Here is a 19,811-nt window from a genome sequence, read left to right as displayed (position 1 = left end):
TGTTTTGTCTAAAAATGTCCATGTGGTGTAAGCACAGAGAGAAGGGAGACTTTTTTTTTTCTTTTTTACTGTACAAGGGAACGTTGTTTTTGCTGTGCCTCCCTCTGCAGAGAGGCCAGAGGACAACACCGCCTAAAGAAAAGCCCTCCACTTGGTTTCAGTGACGTGCTTAACCACACTTCTTGCACACTCGGGTTTTGAAGCTGGGGCTGTTTTTAACTTGGTACAATGACGCTGCACGTTGGGTTCCTGCCTCATAACAGGTTTTAGCTGTGATGGACGTTTTGGACTGCTAGAGGTTATTTTTGGTGACAGCAGATCTACAGATAGAATTCAATAATCAGGCTTTGCTGCATTCATCAGTGTGCTGGCCAGATCCACCGTGTACTGGAGACCTGCGTGTACTCTCATGACATTGGCCAGAAAAGTAGGAGGATCCAGCAGCGAATAAACCCCAGAAGTGCTGCCCTAGATTGTTTAGTCTTGTTATACAGAGCATTGCGTAGTAGTCGATGCACTTGGAGTGTTTTTTTTGTGTGCGTGTTCTGGGAGGGTGTGTAAACGTGTTTATTGTCGGAACAGAAACGGGGTCAAGTTCAGCAACGTTAAACTTTACACTAGTGCTACTCTTGACGTGTTGTCACGTTAATAATGATATAGTTTTACAGTTGTCTGCCATGTGTCGCTGAGGACGAGCCAGTCTCGGTTTCGATAGCTGCTAACAAGCCACCCGCGCTCAGACATGGAGGATCCGTTGACACATCAGGACACCAGAGACACAGAGGGCTGCTTTGACCGGACCTTATCGGCTCTGACTGTGGATGATGTGTACAACATAGCCAAACTGATCGGCACCGAGGTGGAGAAGCTAATTGACGCCTACGGCAAAGAGAGCGTCGAGGGTCTGGTTCCGAAGATTGTGAAAGTGCTGGAGCTGCTGGAGAGCTTTGCGTCGAGGAACCATGCACTCAAAGCGAGGGAAGACGAGCTGCTGAGGAGCTTCGAGACCATACAGCTTCAGAAGAGACGAGCTGCCAAAGACGGCGAAGAGAGCACCGATAAACGTGAAATACGGGTGAGAGACATGGCAGCTGCTGTGCACAGTCAACCACAGCCGTTAGACCCCTTACTGAGGCACGCGCCCCAGAAAAATCACACGTTCGACTTTTAACAAGGTACTAAATTTGGCAGGGCATTAATTTAGATGGGAAATAACAGGAATTTGTTGTTCTAATCCAGGATTTTAAAGCAAAATACAAGATGACATTAAGTATACACCACGGTGCTGACGTGTGCACGTCGTAGCGGGGGCAGTGCAGCGCGCACGCAGCAATCTATGTATTGGCGCGTGAAACAAAAGGCAGGAATGGACTGTATGTGATGGAGACTAAGTAAAGCTTTTGGATAATGCAGATGATTTCACACATAAGTGACTCGTGTAGATGGACATAAGAAACGACCGAGACAGGAAAGAAGTTCAGAGGGATGAGGGTGAGAGAGGTGAGACCTGGCTGTAGTTGGTAAACAAGGTAAGGGTAGTTAGCTAAGGTTAGCTAGCTAAGGAACCAGGCGTTGATGTTGAATGTGAAGTAAATTAGAGCTCTGTACGTCAGTGCATATGATCATTTGGACTACTCATAAAACGCTTTGAAATGAATGCCAAATACAATGGGTATACATCACACAGCAGTCTGTTAACATTGGACTATTGGGCTGTACCCCTGTAAAGCTTTATGTTTGGCAATATACCCACATCACCATACAGTCAATGTGCATGATACACCAGTGTTACAACTATGGAGTAACGTTATGCTGCTTGGGCCAAAGCCTAGTTACCAAACCTCTAGTTACCAAAGACTTGCACACAAAAGAGAGAAAGCTTTTGTACTAAGCAAACTGAGACAGCTTGATCGTCTGAGCCTTGAATGATATAAAGTGAAAACCTGCTACTGTGCCTTGCTGTCAGTCATGGTGTCTACTACCCAGCCACAGCCACAAAGAAATAAAAGAATCCACACAGGGACATGCAAAACAACCTCATAAACAAAAACAAGTAAAACATAGACAAAAACCACAAACACACACAAAGCCTCCAAAAAGAGAAATGAAATAGCTAAAAGAAATAAAAAAATGGCCCAAAAAAGTTGCAAAACCTGTGCAAAGAGGTGTAAAATGGCCACAACTAAATATAGATGCAAAATGATTAAAGCAAGATTCCCACAGACGCTAAATTGCAAAATGACTATAAAGAGGACGACAATAATTAATGGCAGATGCGAGCTACAACATCGCGGTGTCATTGGGCCCTTTTCACTTATTCATAAATCAGTTTTTAAACATTTACAAATAACTAAATAAACACATGGGAGTTTCAGTGCAGTCTGTGTGTGAATGGGTGGAGGGGGGATAAGTGGACATCCTATGCCCTCTTTGATGTTATGGCTTTACAATCTGGCCCCTGTGCTCTCCACCAGGAGCTGCAGCAGAAGGAGCAGCAGTGGCAGACGAGGTGTGAGGAACTGCAGGCCCAGGTACAGCATCTCCAGGTAGACATGGAGGAGCTTCAGAGTAGGCTCGAGGGCAGCCACGCACAGGAAGGTATTGCTTGTCTACTAAATTGCTTCCCAAATCAGTTACAAAATACTTTATTTACCCTAAAAGCAGCCTTTCAGTGATCATTGCCCTATGTTGTTCTTTATAAACAAACAAACCTGAAGCCATTTGATTACACAGTTTTCAGTTGGTGTCTTGTCAGGCATACAAATATATGTAGCAGTATGTATGTTGGAAAATCTTCTCAAACTGTTACAGTTCAAAGCTGTGGGTTAACAGCGAATTGACTGTGACTGAAAGCAGTCAAACTGGTTACAATGCTGTTTACAGACCGGTCATTGTGCGAGGGGAAGCAGCAGTAGAGGGGGTGCAGAAGAGGACGCCTCCAAAAAAACAGAGAAAAGGTCAAAAACATTAAATTATAAAATAAAAATGTTTCTGTTAATAATAAGACTACTGTAGTTTCACTTGTATAAGAAGCACATACTGTAACTGACTGACAGATGAGAAAGTGAAACAGCAACAGTGGCAGTACTGACTGGGTGAAGCTGCTTCGCTCACTCTAGTTTTATTGTACTCACATGAAAAACATGCTGTCTCAACACTTTTATGAGTTTTCATCTTATGTAATGAAAGTGCTGTCAGGCTGATGTGTTGTATTCAACTGAGGCAAAGTTCAAATGTGCTGTCAGCACTTTATGCACAAGAGATTCGTTTTAAGGGACTGCGGTATATGCTGTAAGAGACGCGCCTTGTTTTTTGTTGCAGTGCCAGTACATGGTAAATGGACTGTATTTATATAGCGCATTTTCACAGTGTGTTGCACTGGCCAAAGCGCTTTACAGGGAAATCATACACCGTTCACACACCGATGACGACAAGGCTGCCACACAACGGCGCTAGTCAAGCCACCGGGAGCAATTCAGGGTTCAGTGTCTTGCTCAGGGACACTTAGGCATGCAGGGAGACCGGGAGTCGAACCACCAACTTGCTTGTCAGAAGACGACGTGTCAGTTTATCCAGCTCACTTTGGTTTTATTTGCCCAGGTTTCAGGATAACCACATCAGAGATTTTGGCCTCTAAACCACTACAATAAAGTTTACTTTAGCTAATTCATAGTTCTCTGTGTGAGCTTTTTAGTGAGACAATAGTTACTATGAAAAGTTTTCCTAATTTAGTGGCACTTTGGAAAAAAGTTGTCAAATTTTCCTTAAGTTTTCCTTGCTGTTTACAATACACATTAAGGTCTACTTACCTCTAAATGCTGGGCTGTGGCATACATTTAGAGATACACATTTCAAAACCTGGGCACTTAAAAGTGAAACTACCTGAAAGGTGAGATTTGCATTAGGGTCAAGTGAGAGATACAATGTGTTTTAGTGATTTGTGTTACCTGAGCCATTAAGTCTGTTTAACATGTCGAGATTATGTGCCATTTCTACAATTTCATTAAGGTACTTCGCTTTTGTCATGTGGTAATAACCTGTTATGCGTAGATTTCTTCTATTTAATTTGAATTTATTCACGTTTTATTGATGGAAAGAGGCTCTGGTTTAGTTTGTTTAGTTTGACATTTCAGAGCTGCTGTTTTCTTTACCTCTGGTTGTTTATGGTTGTGTGTGTGTCCGTGTAGACCGTGTCCAGCGGCAGGAGCGAGAGGTGATGCTGAAGCTGAAGCAGGTGGTGGATAAGCAGAGAGATGATCTGAGGGCCAAAGTTCAGGAGATAACCACTATCTCCAAAGAGGTGGAGGCGGTAAGAAGACAACAACACCTCATATAAGGATTTTTCTCCCTGTTCACACTTGATACGTTATTACCAAAAGTCACACATTCACACACAGGAAGAACATGCAAAGTCCACACAGAAAGGCACTGGGTCGCCCCAAGCTCGAAACCAGAACCTTCTTGCTGTGAGGTGACAACACTAACCGCTGTGTCGCCCAGCGTTCAACAAATTTTTCATCGTTAAACTGCTTAATCCATCAGCAGACGGTGGTCAACGGGTTTAAAAGATTCTGGAATAGAGAGAAGCTCACTACACAAAAAGCTGTCGTCAAGTGTGCACAAAACCTGCGACGTATGGATACACACAAACACTGTTGTGATGCAGACTACAAAGATCACACCCATAAATATTTCCCCATAGAAACAATGGTGGGTTTTGTGTTACTATCATGTTTAGAATGTGTAATATTTTTAATTTTGTAATATTTTTTATACCCTTATCACATACACACATAATTACACAGTCATGCATCAAATGCAGCAACATAAGACACTTTGCGTCAGGAAACCACACCACTAAACCTTAAACCCACTGGGAATCAGGAATGAGTTAACAATTAGTGACAGAGGGAAGAGTTCCATCAGTTTTCCATAAGCTGCACTTTAGGACAAGTCTGGGCAAGGTTTTCACTACCACACAGCTACTGGGTTTGTGTGTGCACGTCTGTATGTGTGTCAAGGCACATGTACCTCATAAACTAAATAGCAGTCATAACTGGGTGTGTATTTCTTATTGCTTAGTTTTTTGTTCCTAGTCACTTGACTTGAGTGAGAGTCATACAAAACAACTCATAGCCAACTGAGCTAGTTTATCTGTTTGCTCAGACAGATGCCGTGATTTCATTCCTCCTTACAATGAATAGTGCGCTTGTCTTGATATTGATCTGACTGGCTACCCCTGGGGCCACCCCTGCTAGAGTCAAAACGTGATGCTTGTCAGTATAAAGCAGCAACCTCCGAGGCTGAGAAATGAAGCCAATCCAGAAGTGCAAAACCTGCAGTTCTTTGAACGGCCACTTGAGGCTGGTTCCAGGTTCCTGGCCAGGAGTAAATAAATTAGCTAAAGAAAGCACTATGTTTTTCTCATTTTTACACAAAATAAACAGTTTGATTCCTAATATTGTATGGTTTATCATTTTGTAGAACTAGGGTTTTAATTTACTTTTTACATGTATTTCAAATGTGCCTCTGAGTCTGTACCTCAGCCTTGGCACCCAATCAAAAATGTTCTAGATCCGCCACTGCCCATGAATAAAATGTGTTTTTTATATCCATCTGTGTGGCTGTGCAGCTTCAGGAGCAGCTGGATCGCTTCATGAAGATGAACGCAGAGCTGCGACATAAGCAGAATGTCCTGCAGGCCCAGCTGAAGAGCACTGTGGAGAGGAAGACCGACATGGAGGCCGACCTGAAAGAGAAAACCAAAGAGATAGAAAACCTCCTAACACAGCTGGACAGAACCAACAGCAACTGCCCTGTATGCACGCTGCGTTTGTGTTTCTTTCTTTCATGTCCACTGATGCTCATTGTCACATGCACATTATTGTGCTTGTGTGGCTTTGCTGCTAACATTCAACGATATTTATTTATACTGTAAAAAAAAAACAGTGCTTGAGCAGCATGGATTTATTTTCTGAGGTCACAAAGTTGACCATCATATATAAGAATTGCTCAAGAGTCCCTAACAAAGGCGAAATGTGCGAGATGTAAATCGGAAGCTGGATTAACTGATCAGATGACACTGCTTTCATACAAACCAAACTAACCATATTACAGCAGCCTATATCTGTTTTGCTTCAGTTTCCTCCTGCAATGAGCTTAGAATATGACCTGTTTGCTGTAATTTGGATGAACCAGATGACTTTCTGTCCTCCCATCAGTCCAGCCCAAGTCAACCAGCTTATGAGTCCTTGGAACAGTTGGCGAGTCAGAAGGATCCTGACAAGCCATGCTTCACCAAGAAGGAGGTGCGTGACATCATTTTTGAGAGGAATGAACTCAAAACCAACTTGTTCCTGGTGCAGGAGGAACTCAGCTACTATCAGAGGTGGGTCCTTCATGTGTGTGTGGACATGTATTGTTTTATCTTTCTGAGAAAAGATTTCAGTCGAAAATGTTCTGAAGGTGCACATAAAACAGTAAAATGCAGATATCAGTTGTTGGGTATGTAGGTAGTTTCCTACAATTATTACATAGAGTTTTCACAAAAGAAACTGCTTCTAAATATTTTACATGTAACTGAAAATGATTGTTCCTGCAGGGAGATCCTGAATGAGGAGCGGTGCCCAGGTTTCCTCTTAGGAGCCATCCGTTCTGTCATCAAGAAAAAGAGAAAGCTCATTAAGGCCAAGATGCTTGGGATGTCTGACAACGAACGCAGCAGCAGGTCTCTCTTACACACACAACTCATGATTTCCAAAATAATGAAGAATTGTGTGCAGTAGAGAGCACAGTTTAGTCCTCAGTTTCTGTTTTCGCCAGTGACGAGGAGGACAGGAGCTCTCTGTTTGGGCAGACAGAAGTAGATGGCTCACAGTTCGACAGCACTGACAAACCAGCAGAGTCACGCATTCAAAACCTGTGAGTACAACTTCCAGTCCCCACTGCTACACTGCACCATACAGACCTGAAACCAAAATGCTGTCTTGGAAACAGACCGTGCTTTTTGAATATGTCAAGCTCCATATGTATGAACCAGAGCCCATGAGCTGTTCATTTTGACTGACTTACTTGTTCTGACTTTGACAGTTATATCAAATAACAAATCTTGTACTGTACAGACAGTTCTCAGGTTACCTGTAATGAATGCGTGAGCGTGAATCAGGTTACCTGTAATGAATGCGTGAGCAGCCAGACAGAACACACGGGTACAGGTTGGACGCACATTGTGCTTCTCTTCAGTGATCTGTCCAAATAATAATATGAAAATATATTGACAACAAAAGGTTTGAGAGAGCACAAATCAAATTTCGAGCACGTCAGTATGTAAGTCAGCCTTTGAGATCATTTCCCATCTTTGGTTTGTTTTTTATAATGCTGCTGTGTAACCAGCTATGGGCCTGGCCGGTACTGGCCCACCCAGATGAGCTTCCTCACAAGAGTTTGGAAAGTATAGCCTATAGAAGTAAGATATCAAGAGACTGTGTCTTAGCATATGCTGAGGCTAACACCTCCTTTCCACCGGATCCGGCTGCAACCCGGTTCTGATCCGTCCTCTGTATGGTTTCATCCCCTACTGGGAGCGTCCACAGAGCGGCTCGTTGTGTTGCTGGTTTTATGTGTAGCTTATAGTTCCTGGTTTCTGTGCTTCTACGGTAAGCAGGCTTATTTATGGTTTCTTTTTTTGTTTTAATTATGTCATCCTCATAGGCTAATCAATTTGTAGCCTCCCTGTTTCACATAGATATCTTTTGGATAAAATGATATTTGATTGCTGGGTTCAACTTTGTCAGAAGCATCCCAGATGCACCATCCATCAGAAATAGACTTGATGTGTATCTTTAACACAGTGGACCAGAGAGCCAGAGATTATCTGAAGTAAATATATATTTTTGGCCCAAACAGACACAAGTAGAGAGCAGATGTAGTAAACTTTGTCTCTCACAACTGTAGCACTTTGCACTATAACTCTGGTTAAATGTGAAGCAACAGCAATAAGAACCTAAATGACCCAAATCACTGCTGTAAAAATCTAAATCAGAAACACCACTGCCACTATCTAATCCTGAGGTCTTCCTCAATCTGGGCTATATTTAGCTGTAATCCCTGGCTGCATTTCTGACCTCAGGCCTGTCTTTTCTACCCTGCAGCTTTGGCTTCCTGGGACGGCCGGGCAACAGCCGGATCCCGACCCACACGAACAGCCCAGCCTCCAGCTGGGAGATCCTCGGAGACTCAGAGGCCGCTGATGAGCCGGAGCAGAGCCCGTCTTCCTGAGGCCGGTACTGACTTGAGATTCCTCCAGTCTGCCTTTGTTTCATCTCAAACACACACCCCTCTCTAGTCAGTCACAGCTTCTCCCTCAGCTTGTCAGAGAAGACCTGCCTGTAGCTCAGGATAAAAGGTTACAAAGCCAGTTGAACGTGGCCCCAGTGTGTATAACACAAAAGTACTATCGGAGTGTGAGGAAATGTATGAATGTGTTTTTGCTTTATTTTGATTGCATTTACTTTCATTTCCCTTTATGCTCATATCACTTTAAGTCTGCTTATTTTACTATAGAAGTGATGAATAAGAGGAACACTGTTTAACTGTTTGGTACAGTGCACTGCTGTGATGAGTGGGAATACATTTTGCTCATCAGAAAAATATCCCTTTGTATCATACAACCATAATGTTTTTCCTTATTGAAAGGAAAGTTTTCTTGTAAAAACAAAACAAATTACACACAGGTATTTATATATACTCTTATTACATTTTTTAATAAAAACAAACCAAAAGACATTACAAAGCTACTGTATATATTCTGACATGAAACCATCCACTCTACTAGTTTGGGAAACAGGCTACTAAGTTCACCTCTGGTCCACAAGAGGGCATTTTAACAAAAAAAAAAAAGTTATCATTTAACCTCAGTTGGGGTAGTTTGAAGCCATGTGTTTACTCATGTCATTTTCATGATTTGAAGCACTTTTATAATTGAGAAAAAAGAAAAAGACTCTTTACACAAGTCTGGTTTTAACACTGAGTGCATTTTAATAAGCCTTAAATTGTCAGAAATATATTTTCCTAATGTTCAGTCATCAGTCTGTTCACAGAGCTAAAGCGCTGGCTGGTGTGTATTGATGCTGGTGCCATACGTGGGTGTATACAGACATGTGTTCTAGCTGGTGTACCAGCCCCTGCAGGTGGTTACTTTAAAGGAAGTTGTGTGCTTCCTTGTGGAAACAACAAATGGCGTATGTTGTTTTGTTTTGTTTTTTTTTCCACCATCATTAACGTACAAGTTAACGTGAAGTAACCGCACTTCCTGTCTGACCACAGCACTACACAGACACACCAGTGGTTTTGTATTTGTTGACAGTGTATGATCATGTTTTCATAAAATACTGTGTTTGCAGTTTATTTTTCTAAGTATGTTTTTAATGGGAAGCCTTTGCCTGTGAAGAAACCTTTAAAACAACAGTTGCTACTCGAGTCATTGAAAATGTCATAAAGCCAATTAAAAAATGTGGATTTCCCGTCAGAGTAAGTTTTGAAAATTCAGTAAAATCTATTAAACACAGAATTTTATTGAAAATTCAAGTGCTCTGCTTTTTTCTCATAATTTAATAAAAATCATTATTTGGTTTAAAAATCCTTTTTTGTGGCACGTTTCTTCTGTAGGATGAATTGTTTTTTTTACAGGAGCTCAAAGTAAACACGTCATGTCGACACACTTTCCTGACTTAAAAGGAGGACAAAGGCTTTCTTCATCATCTCCTGGATGACTGTGTGTTTGAGTTTGTACATGCCCCACTGGTATGTGTGTGTTTGGTGAGTTTTGTGCGTTAACGTTCAACCATCTTTAAAAAGCTCTGCATTTGGCTGAATAGAAGGAAGTGGCTCTGACTTCCCCAGGAAATGGGAAGAGGAAACCTGGGGGCTTTGACCTCTCTGGCTGCACTGGAACCATAAGACGACTCACAGGACAGAAAACGCGAGAGAGAAGGGAAGGGTGGAGGGTAGACAGAAAGAGAGACGCTGCCTGTCATTGTGCTCCCTCTCTGTCTAACAGGAGCACAAGTTGGGAAAGAAAGAGGTGAGGAACAGACTGGACATAAGGACTTTTGGCCCCGGGGTTTGGTTTGGGCCGGGTGTGGAGATGAAGCATCTCCTCAGAGCTCTGAGTGCTCTGCTCTACTGCTTGTTGTCCTCCTCACACACACTAGGTCCTGCTGGGAAGAACGTCTGCCCCAGTAGCAGGTACACTTCATCCTTACTTTCACTTAAACTTGTCGACTGTTTACTGTTTTGTCAAGTGAAGATAGCAGGAGCCAATCTATTACTTGGACATGTTGAAACTGGGGTATTAATACTGTTCCTGTGACACTGTAGAGGCATGAGAATGTATTTCTCAAAGAGTGTCACTTTCGTGAGGCATATAGGACTGTGCTGGACAGCAGCTCGGTCTCAACACAAGCACCATTTGTTTGTAATTGAGCTTTTCTGGTTAGATGACAGAATTTTACTTGTTGTTTTCTGTATATTTAGGGATCCCTCAACCCTGATCTGTTGCACTGGATGGCGTCAAGAGGGTTACGAGTGCACTATACGTGAGTTTAACTCTTCCACTAGATGGCAGTTTGCAGGACGGATCCTTTTACTGCTTCTGATTTGTCTTTCCTTCCTCTGGTTCCTCATGCATTGGTATGTTCTCTCTGTGTGCGTGTGTGTGTGTGTGTGTGTAGCTGTGTGTGAGGGTGAGCAGGCCTGCCTAAAGGGTGAGATCTGTGTGTATCCTGGAGTGTGTCGCTGCCCACCTGGCTACTATGGAGCTTACTGTAAAGCACGTGAGTTACAATAAATAACAGAAGATGTTGAGCATCAGTTCATTGATGTGTCTGATTTGTCAGTTTGATTTTCACTGGACAAATTGCTCTAATCATCTGAACAGCCAATAAATCCTCCTTGAACTTGAAATCTCAGAGATATTTAACTTACATAAGTAAAATGACCAATGCAACAGAATAAAAATACTTTATTACATAAAATCTTACTAAAAATAAAAATACAGAAGTATTATCAACTTCATGTACAGAAAGTATTAAAGGTAAAAGTACTCTTTTGGCAAAACAACTGCCCTGAGTGACACGGTATTTTATTATGTGGCACACATAAGATTATTTTGCATTAATACAGCACATTAATGCATAACTACAATGTTACTTTTGTGGAGCTAGTTTTGAATACTGTGTATACAGTCAGGTCTTTTAGTTCAGTGGTTCCCAGCCTAGGGCTCTGACCCCTCCAAAAGGTCACAAGATAAATCTGAGAGGGATGAGGGAGGGGAGAAGAAAAAGTTCTACACAGGGTTGTGTTCAACAAACTATTAACTGCTTGAAAAGTTTAGAGGGGAAGTATTTCTGTCATATAACCTTTAATAACTTATAAACATCTAAAATGTGATTTTTGTGACATGCCAAAAATGACTGGGTGCCACTGGTTCAGTCTTCAATTATACAAAGTTAAAGTTTTTCACAAAAAATCTTTACTATAGCAGTCAAATGTATCAAAAGTATCATAAAACAGTAAACTGAATGTGTTTTACATTTCACCGCCTGACACACTGATTACACAGTGTACAGTACTGTTCAGTACTATGTCTTATGTGTTTGTTGGTTGTTACCAGGCTGTCCTCCTGAGTTCTGGGCTTCGGATTGTCGCCGTGTGTGTCAGTGCTACCCAAACGGTCGCTGTGACCCCGCCACTGGCGAGTGCACCTGCAACCCCAACCGCTGGGGTCCACAGTGCCGTTACTCCTGCAAGTGTACCCGTCACGGTCACTGCCACCCTGTTCACGGAAACTGCACCTGCGACGAAGGCTGGTGGACGTCGACCTGCTCCAGGCAGTGCCACTGCTTCCCCGGAAACTCTTTGGGCCCCGGCTGTGACCAGTTAACAGGCCGGTGTCAGTGCAATCTAGGGCACTGGGGGCCAAAATGTCAACTTAATTGCAGCTGCTTCCTGTCACCGTGTAATCAGCGAAACGGTGCTTGTGAGTGTGAGGCAGGTTGGTGGGGACCCGGCTGTGACCGACGGTGTAACTGTGACCTCAGGCACAGCAGCTGTGACACCGCCAACGGGCAGTGCCTGTGCCACCCGGGGTACCAGGGTGTCTTCTGTAACCAGCCCTGTGAAGCTGGGAAGTATGGAAGTGGGTGTAAAATGAGGTAGGTGTTAGACATAAAAGGCAGATACTCTTAAACCTGTGTCTTTCCATGCTGAGCTGACATTGTATGATTGATAACAAACCTCGTCTGGCTCTCTGTATGTCCTGTCCGTAAGCTGTAGTCACTGTAAAGACACCCAGCAGTGCTCTGCCACTGATGGTGCCTGTGCTGCCTGTGAACCTGGCTGGAACGGTACACGATGTGACCGCCCCTGCGCATCTGGTTATTACGGTGATGACTGCCGGGAGAGGTGTCCACGTTGCAGGAACAATGAGCCCTGTGACCCCAAAACTGGGAAATGTTGGAAGTGTGATCCTGGATGGACTGGACCCAGGTATGTGAGCATAAAGTTACACTGAAGGTTTAAGGACAGACAAATCACTTTGATGATGTCTTTACTTCCTTCTTCACATTTCAAAAGTATCTAGTGTTATAGTGTGTGTGTGAGCATTTTATCAACTGTGTAAATGAGGGCAGGTATGTGTGACCAAGATGCTGTAATATCCATAAGTCCATATAAGTGTGGGACATTATCCACAAACTGTTGTCCTCATTGTTTATGTCCTCGGTCATTGATCCCTGTTGCCCAGGTGTGATGAGGCCTGCTCCAACAGGACGTTTGGAGATGCCTGTAGCTTCCTGTGTGGCCCCTGTTTCTATGGTAACTGTCATCATGTGACAGGAACATGTGTCTGTGAGCCAGGCTTTCAGGGAGAGAGGTGAGCTGGCTGGTTGTGTTACAAATGAAAGCACTGCTTGTCTTATAGCTTCACTGAAAACACACACACACAGATTATTTAACCAGCCACACCAACACACTTTGCTGACAGCATTATTCTTGTGATACCTTTACAAAAAAGGACTAAAATAAATGCTACGTTGTGTGTTTTTTTAACTCATGCCTTTTGTATTGTGAAACCCTGATAGTGGCCATAGTGTCAGCAGATTAATAAGGGCCTTTGTTCTTGTTGTTGGCTGTTATAGCACATAAATAAAGCTGAATGATTCAGTGCTCCTACAATTGTTTTTGTGGTTTACTTTATTTTTTCCAGCTGTAACAGCAGCTGCTCCAGCCTGCAGTTCGGCCTAAACTGTTCCTCTGTCTGTGGCTGTGGTGAGGGGGTCAGCTGCCACCCAGTCACTGGAGTCTGCCCCAACAGTATGTCTGCCCATCAAAATGCATCTTTGTATGCATCTGTTTTTATTATCCTTGGATTAGTGTATGAGCCTAAGACGCCTCACGTGTTTCTCGATGTGTGTGTGTGTGTGTGTGTATATATCAGGTGGAAGAAGTGCTGTACTAGCAGGTGTGCTGGTCCCTTTGCTCCTGTTGCTGTTAGCAGTAGTCTGCTGTTGTTTGTGTTGTGGAGGGGGCCCCAATGACAGCAAAGACAGGTCTGTATCTCATTTGCCAATATGGTTTCTGCTTAGCAGAGAAGTGAAGCCGAAACACAACTGAACTATACTGAACTGGATCAGACTGAAAACACTCTGTGCTTGGCTGCATTTTGTTTTATTTCTCTGTATAACATTACAGTCTAAATATTTGTCAAAATGTTTATGTATATGTTTATTTTAAACAAAGTCCTCCCATCCCATTCCCCCGCTAAGTGTTAAATATTGTAACTGAATCGTCATATACTTGACCATACAGTAAATAAACATTTCATATAATAAATTAAGGTCACAAGTGGCCCAGCTGATTCCTCCTGTTGCAACTGAAACAAGTAATGTGCCATACTGTGAAATCATTACTATGTAAACCTTTGTCTTTCAGGGCAACTGTGGCTGATGGAGGCTTGTTAGCTCGAATGAAATATCATGTCTATAATGTCCTGGCTAACATCGGTGCTGCCCTCCCCTGTATCTCTAATTGGTCCTCTGGTCTGCCTCGAGTCACTGGTCAGTCTCATAACGCAGTATTTATAGTCCAACACACTAACACGCTTTAATGGACTCCACAGCTCCAGGAGTACTCGTACATAAGGACATCACATTTTGTGACTCACTATGAGCTGTATATTCTCATGATGCCTGTATTTGCGCAGAGAAACTGCACACCGTTATTTTCTGTGGAACTGTGCTACACGTTGACCTACTGTATAATAATGAGACACATTTTATTGCTTTTAAATCTTCACTTTGTGGAGAAATAACTGCATGAGTTATGAACTGAAGCTGAAGTAGGTGATTTCCTGAAGGGTTAGGTGGTGTTCAGTGCTCGGTCACTTTGCTCAACCAGTTTCAATCTCAGCCTAAAATACAGTGGGTAATTTCCTGGTATTTGAACAAGGTATTTCTTGGGAATTAAATGAAATAGTTATTTTGTGTACCATAAAATGCCCCCACTGCTGTGTATGTGTAGTTGAAATATTTTAAGAAATTGGTTCAATTATTAATACAAGACATGGACTAAATTTATAGACTTTACAGCCTGGAATGTATTTTATCTGAAACTGAAACATTAAAGGTACAAAATAAACATTTACACTAACTAATTGCAAATGAGTACAATTAATTTAAGTCTCGGAGCCCTAGGGAAATCAAACATCCCTTAAAGCCTAACCATAAAAACATACAACCTTTTAATAGAGGTACTTCAATGCACATATTTTTGTTGCCTTGCCCTACAGAAGCACAGTGAGAGCCATTGTACTAGTCATTTTTAATTCAGATTTTGTATTTTTTTAAACTGTTTTTATGCCACACACAGTATCTCACCATGACCCCGAGCTGACCTTCAACCACAGCTTCATTGAGCCTCCTTCCTCTGGCTGGGTGACTGAGGGGTCGTCCTTTGACAGTGATGAGGAGGAGGAAGAGGCTCTCTACTGTGTCCCTCCAAGGGAAGGTAGGAACAGGGATACAGGTTGTCAGACTTTACACTGAACTGTGACTGCAAGCTTTCGTTTTATACTGCCTGACTTCTCACTCTCGCTGTCTCACCAACAGACATCCCGGCGGTGGCAGGTGGTGAGTTCCAGGAGATGAGTTCAAAGTGTAACATGTTCTTAGACCCATCAGGTTTCAGCAGTGAGGACATCACCTCACCCTTCAACATCCCACGCACCTCCAGCATCGCCAAATCCAAGCGGCCATCGGTCTCTTTTGCCGAGGGCACCCGCTTCAGCCCCAAGGAGAGGCGTGGCTCAGCTCACGATGCCAGCGCTCTCTCTCGCAACAAACCCAAATCAAACTGGGGGGTTTTGATGCTCTCTGCCCTCCAAAGTCAGGGAAGTGCAGCTAGAACTGGGGAGGAGGAAACAGCTGAGGATGAGCAGGAAAAGGAAGATGAAGTGGATGTGCAGGTGACAGACAACCAGGAGTCAAGCTGTGAGGCAGGGGGCCAGGAAGCAGACAAACTCCCTCACCGGGCCACCCTGCAGGTCCCTGGGTCATCAGGAAGAAGACGGACTATGTCAAACACAGCTGTTCATAAAGCTACCCAGCTGCCAACATCTGCCTCAGATGCTCAGGCGGGGATGTCCAGTAAGGTCACCACAGTGTATGTGACGGTGGGTAAGGCAGGTAGGCCTGTATCAAAGACAGAACCAGCCTCTGAGGGCCCTGTTCAGGCAATGCTACGGCGACTCGGAAGCCTCCAGAGGCAAAGGGAGCAGGAGTCTGGCAAGCCCAGACCCAAGGGAGGCGAAGTAATTACCAAACCACCCAGGAGAAAGCTTGGAGCTCGGGCGAGTGTATGGGAGCAGGGAGGGCCGTCAGGAGGTGAGGGTGGTGTAAGTAAGCCCATCAGGAGGAAGCACACCTCTGTCAGCTCACCTGAAGCAGCGGGTGCTAATGACACACCACCATCAGAGGGCAGCACTTCAAAAAGGCCATTGTCATCTATTTTGAAGAGTGTGCCAGAGGTGGCTTCCCCTGACTCGGGGTCAGATATGACGGCTGAGGGAAACACAAGGCAGGGCGGTCACCTCATCACAGGACAAACTGAGAGCAGCTACCTGACTGTAGGACCAGCAGGAGACACTGGGAGTCTCACCGAAGTCATCACCAATGAAGGAGCAGTGGCCAGTGTGAAAGATGAACCCTGCTATGAAAATGTTGTGATTAAACACTCGTAACCTCTGAGAAACTAATATGTCAGCAGGTCTGATCCTAATAGAACAGCTTACAGTATTTATTGTTCTGTACTTATAACATTAAAGAACAAATGGACATTGTATGAGAAGGGAAAAAGACTGTAACAGATTATGAAAATGCAATCAAACTCCACTCACTGTGAATCAGCACATGGCACATCCAAACCAAGTTGTTCTGTCTGTACTATTTTATACTTTTATACCAGTCAGGATATATCAGGTAACTGGAATTGTAAAAATACTTTCACATCTACAGACTAGTGATAGACTGACTAGTTGGTTGGCCGAATGATCGGCTGATATTTGGCATTTTTAGATAACTGGCATTGGCTGATGTCAGTGCTCATGAGTTTCGATTAACATAAAATGTTTGCACACATCTGTAGGCAGCCTTGTCAGTCAGACTTTAGTTTTTTTTTAATTTCTTGTAGACATTTTTTAAAATTTAAAATAAAGGTTGTGCAGAGTGTATCCAGCAGAGACAGTGCTCATTTTTTCTTTTTAAATACTTGAAATAATTCAGATATTTTCACAATTCATTAGTGTTAAATAAATGCTCATTTATATTCAGCAAATTGTCTCATTTGTTAATATTACATTTTTGTATTCTATCTAATGCAACAAAAGAACAAAATGATATCATCATTATACCACGTGGGACATGAAAAAGTAGCCCGCCTCCAAAACAATCCACTTGATTCTTCATCTTGGTGGGCTACTTTTCCATGGCCCACCCTGTATATCGGCCATCGGTCTCCCTCCTCTCTAAACACTGGCTTCAGGCACTGAAAAACCCCTATCACTGTACTGCTACTGCAGCTTGCTGTCACTTTGAGCAGGTACCTATCTTCTGCCATGAATCACATAATGTTACAGTTGGGTCAAAAACATCATTACAACTTAGGACTTTTTATCTTACTCAAAAATCTGTACTTGTCAAGACTTGACTCCTTTTATCATGTCATAATCATCATTCAGCACACATCATCAAACCTCCAATACTTGCTTCCCTGTTGAAAGTTTTAATTTAAACCATAAAATCAGTGGTGTTACATACTATCAACACAAGATCATTCTCTTTGTCCTCACCTTGAAGATGTAGGTCTTCCTTTGACAGCTGATACAGGTGGATTTCAGGTCCAGTTCAAAAAAAGTACACCCCTAGAAAACTCACAAGTTCATAAGGATGTTTCTTCAATAGTACTGACACATCACTGGCATCGGTCCAGTATGCAGTGCCCTTAAGAGCAATTGAACCACCAAACAACTTTTTTCAGCTGAAAACCAATGTATACAGGTGTTTAGTAGTGTTGTTGATTGATTCAGGCACAAATCTTGACATTTAATTATTTGAATTCTGCCTCTGGTGTCATAAATATAGGGACTGCTCTTTACTGGTTGAAACTGTTACTGCTATTGGCTGATTTGGTGGCAGGTGGCGTGTACAGTGCCCCCTTTCATTACCTTACTGTAGCACAGGGGTTCTCAACATTTTGTAACTTAACTTTTGATTGTAAAACATTTCCAAGGACCACCCTCCCAAATAAATGAGAAAAAAAAAAAACATCAAATACAACACTAAATAAATAAACATGGCTTAAATATTGTATTATGCCACTGTGGCTGCCGACCACCAGAGGGCGCTCTGGTTAAGGATGGCTGCTTTAGCAGACAGCAGCAAAGTCAATGTAACTATATGGTACTGCTCCTATTGTTTGGGACTATTTGACCTTCCCATGATCTGCTAATACTGTAAAAAGCGGTCCTTATTTAAATATATTATAAAAATGTATTAGATCAAAAGATTTCTAAAAAATCCAGACAGCATGTGGGATATCATCCCAAATTTCCTATTTGAAAAGGTTGGTGGTCTTAATTTCATATCAGTGTGTCCCCTCGCTGTGGACAAGCTCCCAATCAAACTCTCCAACTTCCATAAATCAGCCCTTGTGAGTTGGTCGCTCCTGTATAAGTACAACTACTCTCCTCATAAATATTTTTATGGAATAATGACATTATTACTTACAACAACAAACCCTTTTTTTGAAATTTGTTTTAACAATGACATTCTACTTGTAAAGCAGTTTAATTGTAACGGATGTCTAATTTCATATGAGCATTTCATAGATAAGTACAGGGCCCCCAGCTCCTTTCACTTCCTTCTGGTATTCTTTATTTACCAATCTTATTTTGAACTCTGAAAAAAGTCACAATCTTTTACAACTTTTAAACAATCTGATCTGAGCCATTACTTCCAAACACTGTCACACTAAAAGCATTTGAACAAAAAAGGAACCAGAACCACTGATCTTTTCGCATTTTAAATTTCATATCAATATAACTTCACTTCACTTTGTCCTCCCTGTTTTTCTTGTTCTGCTTTGTTAACTTAAGTTTACTTTGATGTGTTATGCCTACTTTTGTTTATTTGATGCACCCTGTTATGCAATTGATGCAACTGTTTGTACAGAATTGTGTTTCTATTAATTAAAAAGGCTTGCGTTGTCATGACGAGACCACGCCCCCTTGCATCACGTTTGCATATTTTAAATATGCCGGGAGAGCAGAATGTTTTTCCTTTTTCATTTTCTTTTGAATTTTGGGCAGAATATTCATCCATATTTTTCTGCAACAGTTTGAAAGTACTAACAATATTTCTACTTGAAATCCCGGGTGTGCTGTCCATTTTTCAGAAAACGTGGGCCTGTAGTTTCGCGGTCACGATGAGCATGAGCGGCTACGGTGCAGGGATGAGAAGGGTTGATTTCCCAGCAGCCGGTAGGCGGTGCAGAAACCAGAACAACCAGACACCCTGCAGATGCTGACGAAGGAGGCGGCTGGATATGTGCTGTAATTGGAAGACGGCGCTATATTTTGCGTTTTTGTAGGCCATCCGCTACGGTGCGTCTGATGCCGTGAGAAGAAGAGGCCTTCTTTGTCTGCTAAAGCTCAGGAAATACGAGAGAAGACAATGACAGCAGCGGTTCCCCCTCCGCACAACGTGTAGGATTTACTGCCTAGTTCCCCAGACTGAGGTTATGTGTGCTGAGGCTTTTTAAGGACGCTTCTGCAAACGGATAAGTCATCTGTTGGTCTGTTGGGTGGAGGAGACAAAGCAGCAGCTGTGAAGAAAAGAAAGGACAATTCGTTAACACCTGCTCAGGATCTGGTTATATATTTATTACCAGGGATGACATCATTTGATTTACAACTTGTCGCGTCTGTGAGAGTGGGCTGTGTTTACATGACGTGCAGTAAACTGTAGGTTACAGAGAGGGACTGGAGGCCTTTGTAAACAAATCCTTTTCAGCACCGAGGAAAGCGTCCCCCGACGCTTATCATACTTGGTTCGCCGGTAGATGATCTTTTCTCTGACTCTCTTCTTGTGGAGGCTCTACCAATATTTCTCCATGTTCAGCTCAGATAGACTCACGGTCCCGGATTATGTCAGCCGACTGCAGAGAGGCAGGGGGCGCTCCCGCTCCTCGCGCGCGGCCCC

At 42.8% G+C, this 19,811-nt stretch overlaps 3 protein-coding genes across 6 annotated transcripts in view; all 3 read left to right on the top strand.

Annotated features, from left to right (window-relative positions):
• Window positions 1-237: 237 nt before the first annotated feature.
• Window positions 238-9,580, top strand: rilp (Rab interacting lysosomal protein). Of its 2 annotated transcripts, none has more exons than XM_020600176.1 (8): window positions 238-1,075; window positions 2,475-2,598; window positions 4,188-4,309; window positions 5,633-5,818; window positions 6,222-6,388; window positions 6,602-6,727; window positions 6,823-6,921; window positions 8,151-9,580. In XM_020600176.1, exons 1-8 carry the CDS (start codon window positions 743-745, stop codon window positions 8,275-8,277), a joined length of 1,284 nt encoding a protein of 427 aa, XP_020455832.1. In that variant the 5' UTR covers window positions 238-742; the 3' UTR covers window positions 8,278-9,580. The 2 variants fall into 2 exon arrangements, with proteins under 2 accessions (XP_020455832.1, XP_020455833.1); XM_020600177.1 differs by lacking the exon at window positions 238-1,075 and adding an exon at window positions 1,133-1,500.
• An 80-nt stretch (window positions 9,581-9,660) lies between these two features.
• Window positions 9,661-16,792, top strand: scarf1 (scavenger receptor class F, member 1). Of its 3 annotated transcripts, XM_020600175.1 has the most exons (11): window positions 9,661-10,245; window positions 10,534-10,595; window positions 10,731-10,832; window positions 11,672-12,212; window positions 12,328-12,546; window positions 12,803-12,931; window positions 13,265-13,371; window positions 13,496-13,607; window positions 13,990-14,114; window positions 14,926-15,063; window positions 15,165-16,792. In XM_020600175.1, exons 1-11 carry the CDS (start codon window positions 10,145-10,147, stop codon window positions 16,292-16,294), a joined length of 2,766 nt encoding a protein of 921 aa, XP_020455831.1. In that variant the 5' UTR covers window positions 9,661-10,144; the 3' UTR covers window positions 16,295-16,792. The 3 variants fall into 3 exon arrangements, with proteins under 3 accessions (XP_020455831.1, XP_020455830.1, XP_020455829.1); XM_020600174.1 differs by having other exon boundaries at window positions 10,166-10,595; window positions 12,334-12,546; XM_020600173.1 differs by having other exon boundaries at window positions 10,166-10,595.
• Window positions 16,793-18,617: 1,825 nt separating this feature from the next.
• sarm1 (sterile alpha and TIR motif containing 1) overlaps window positions 18,618-19,811 on the top strand; it is a 7,032-nt gene continuing 5,838 nt past the window's right edge. Inside the window, exon 1 of the mRNA XM_020600130.1 lies at window positions 18,618-19,806. Coding sequence (XP_020455786.1) covers window positions 19,672-19,806 — 135 coding nt within the window. The 5' untranslated portion in view covers window positions 18,618-19,671. The remainder of the gene's footprint in view (window positions 19,807-19,811) is intronic.

Source organism: Monopterus albus, unplaced genomic scaffold (assembly GCF_001952655.1).
Source record: "Monopterus albus unplaced genomic scaffold, M_albus_1.0 scaffold45.1, whole genome shotgun sequence".
Lineage (NCBI taxonomy): Eukaryota > Metazoa > Chordata > Actinopteri > Synbranchiformes > Synbranchidae > Monopterus > Monopterus albus.
Note: the sequence above shows the minus strand (reverse complement) of the source record. Positions and strands in the feature narration are given on the sequence as shown.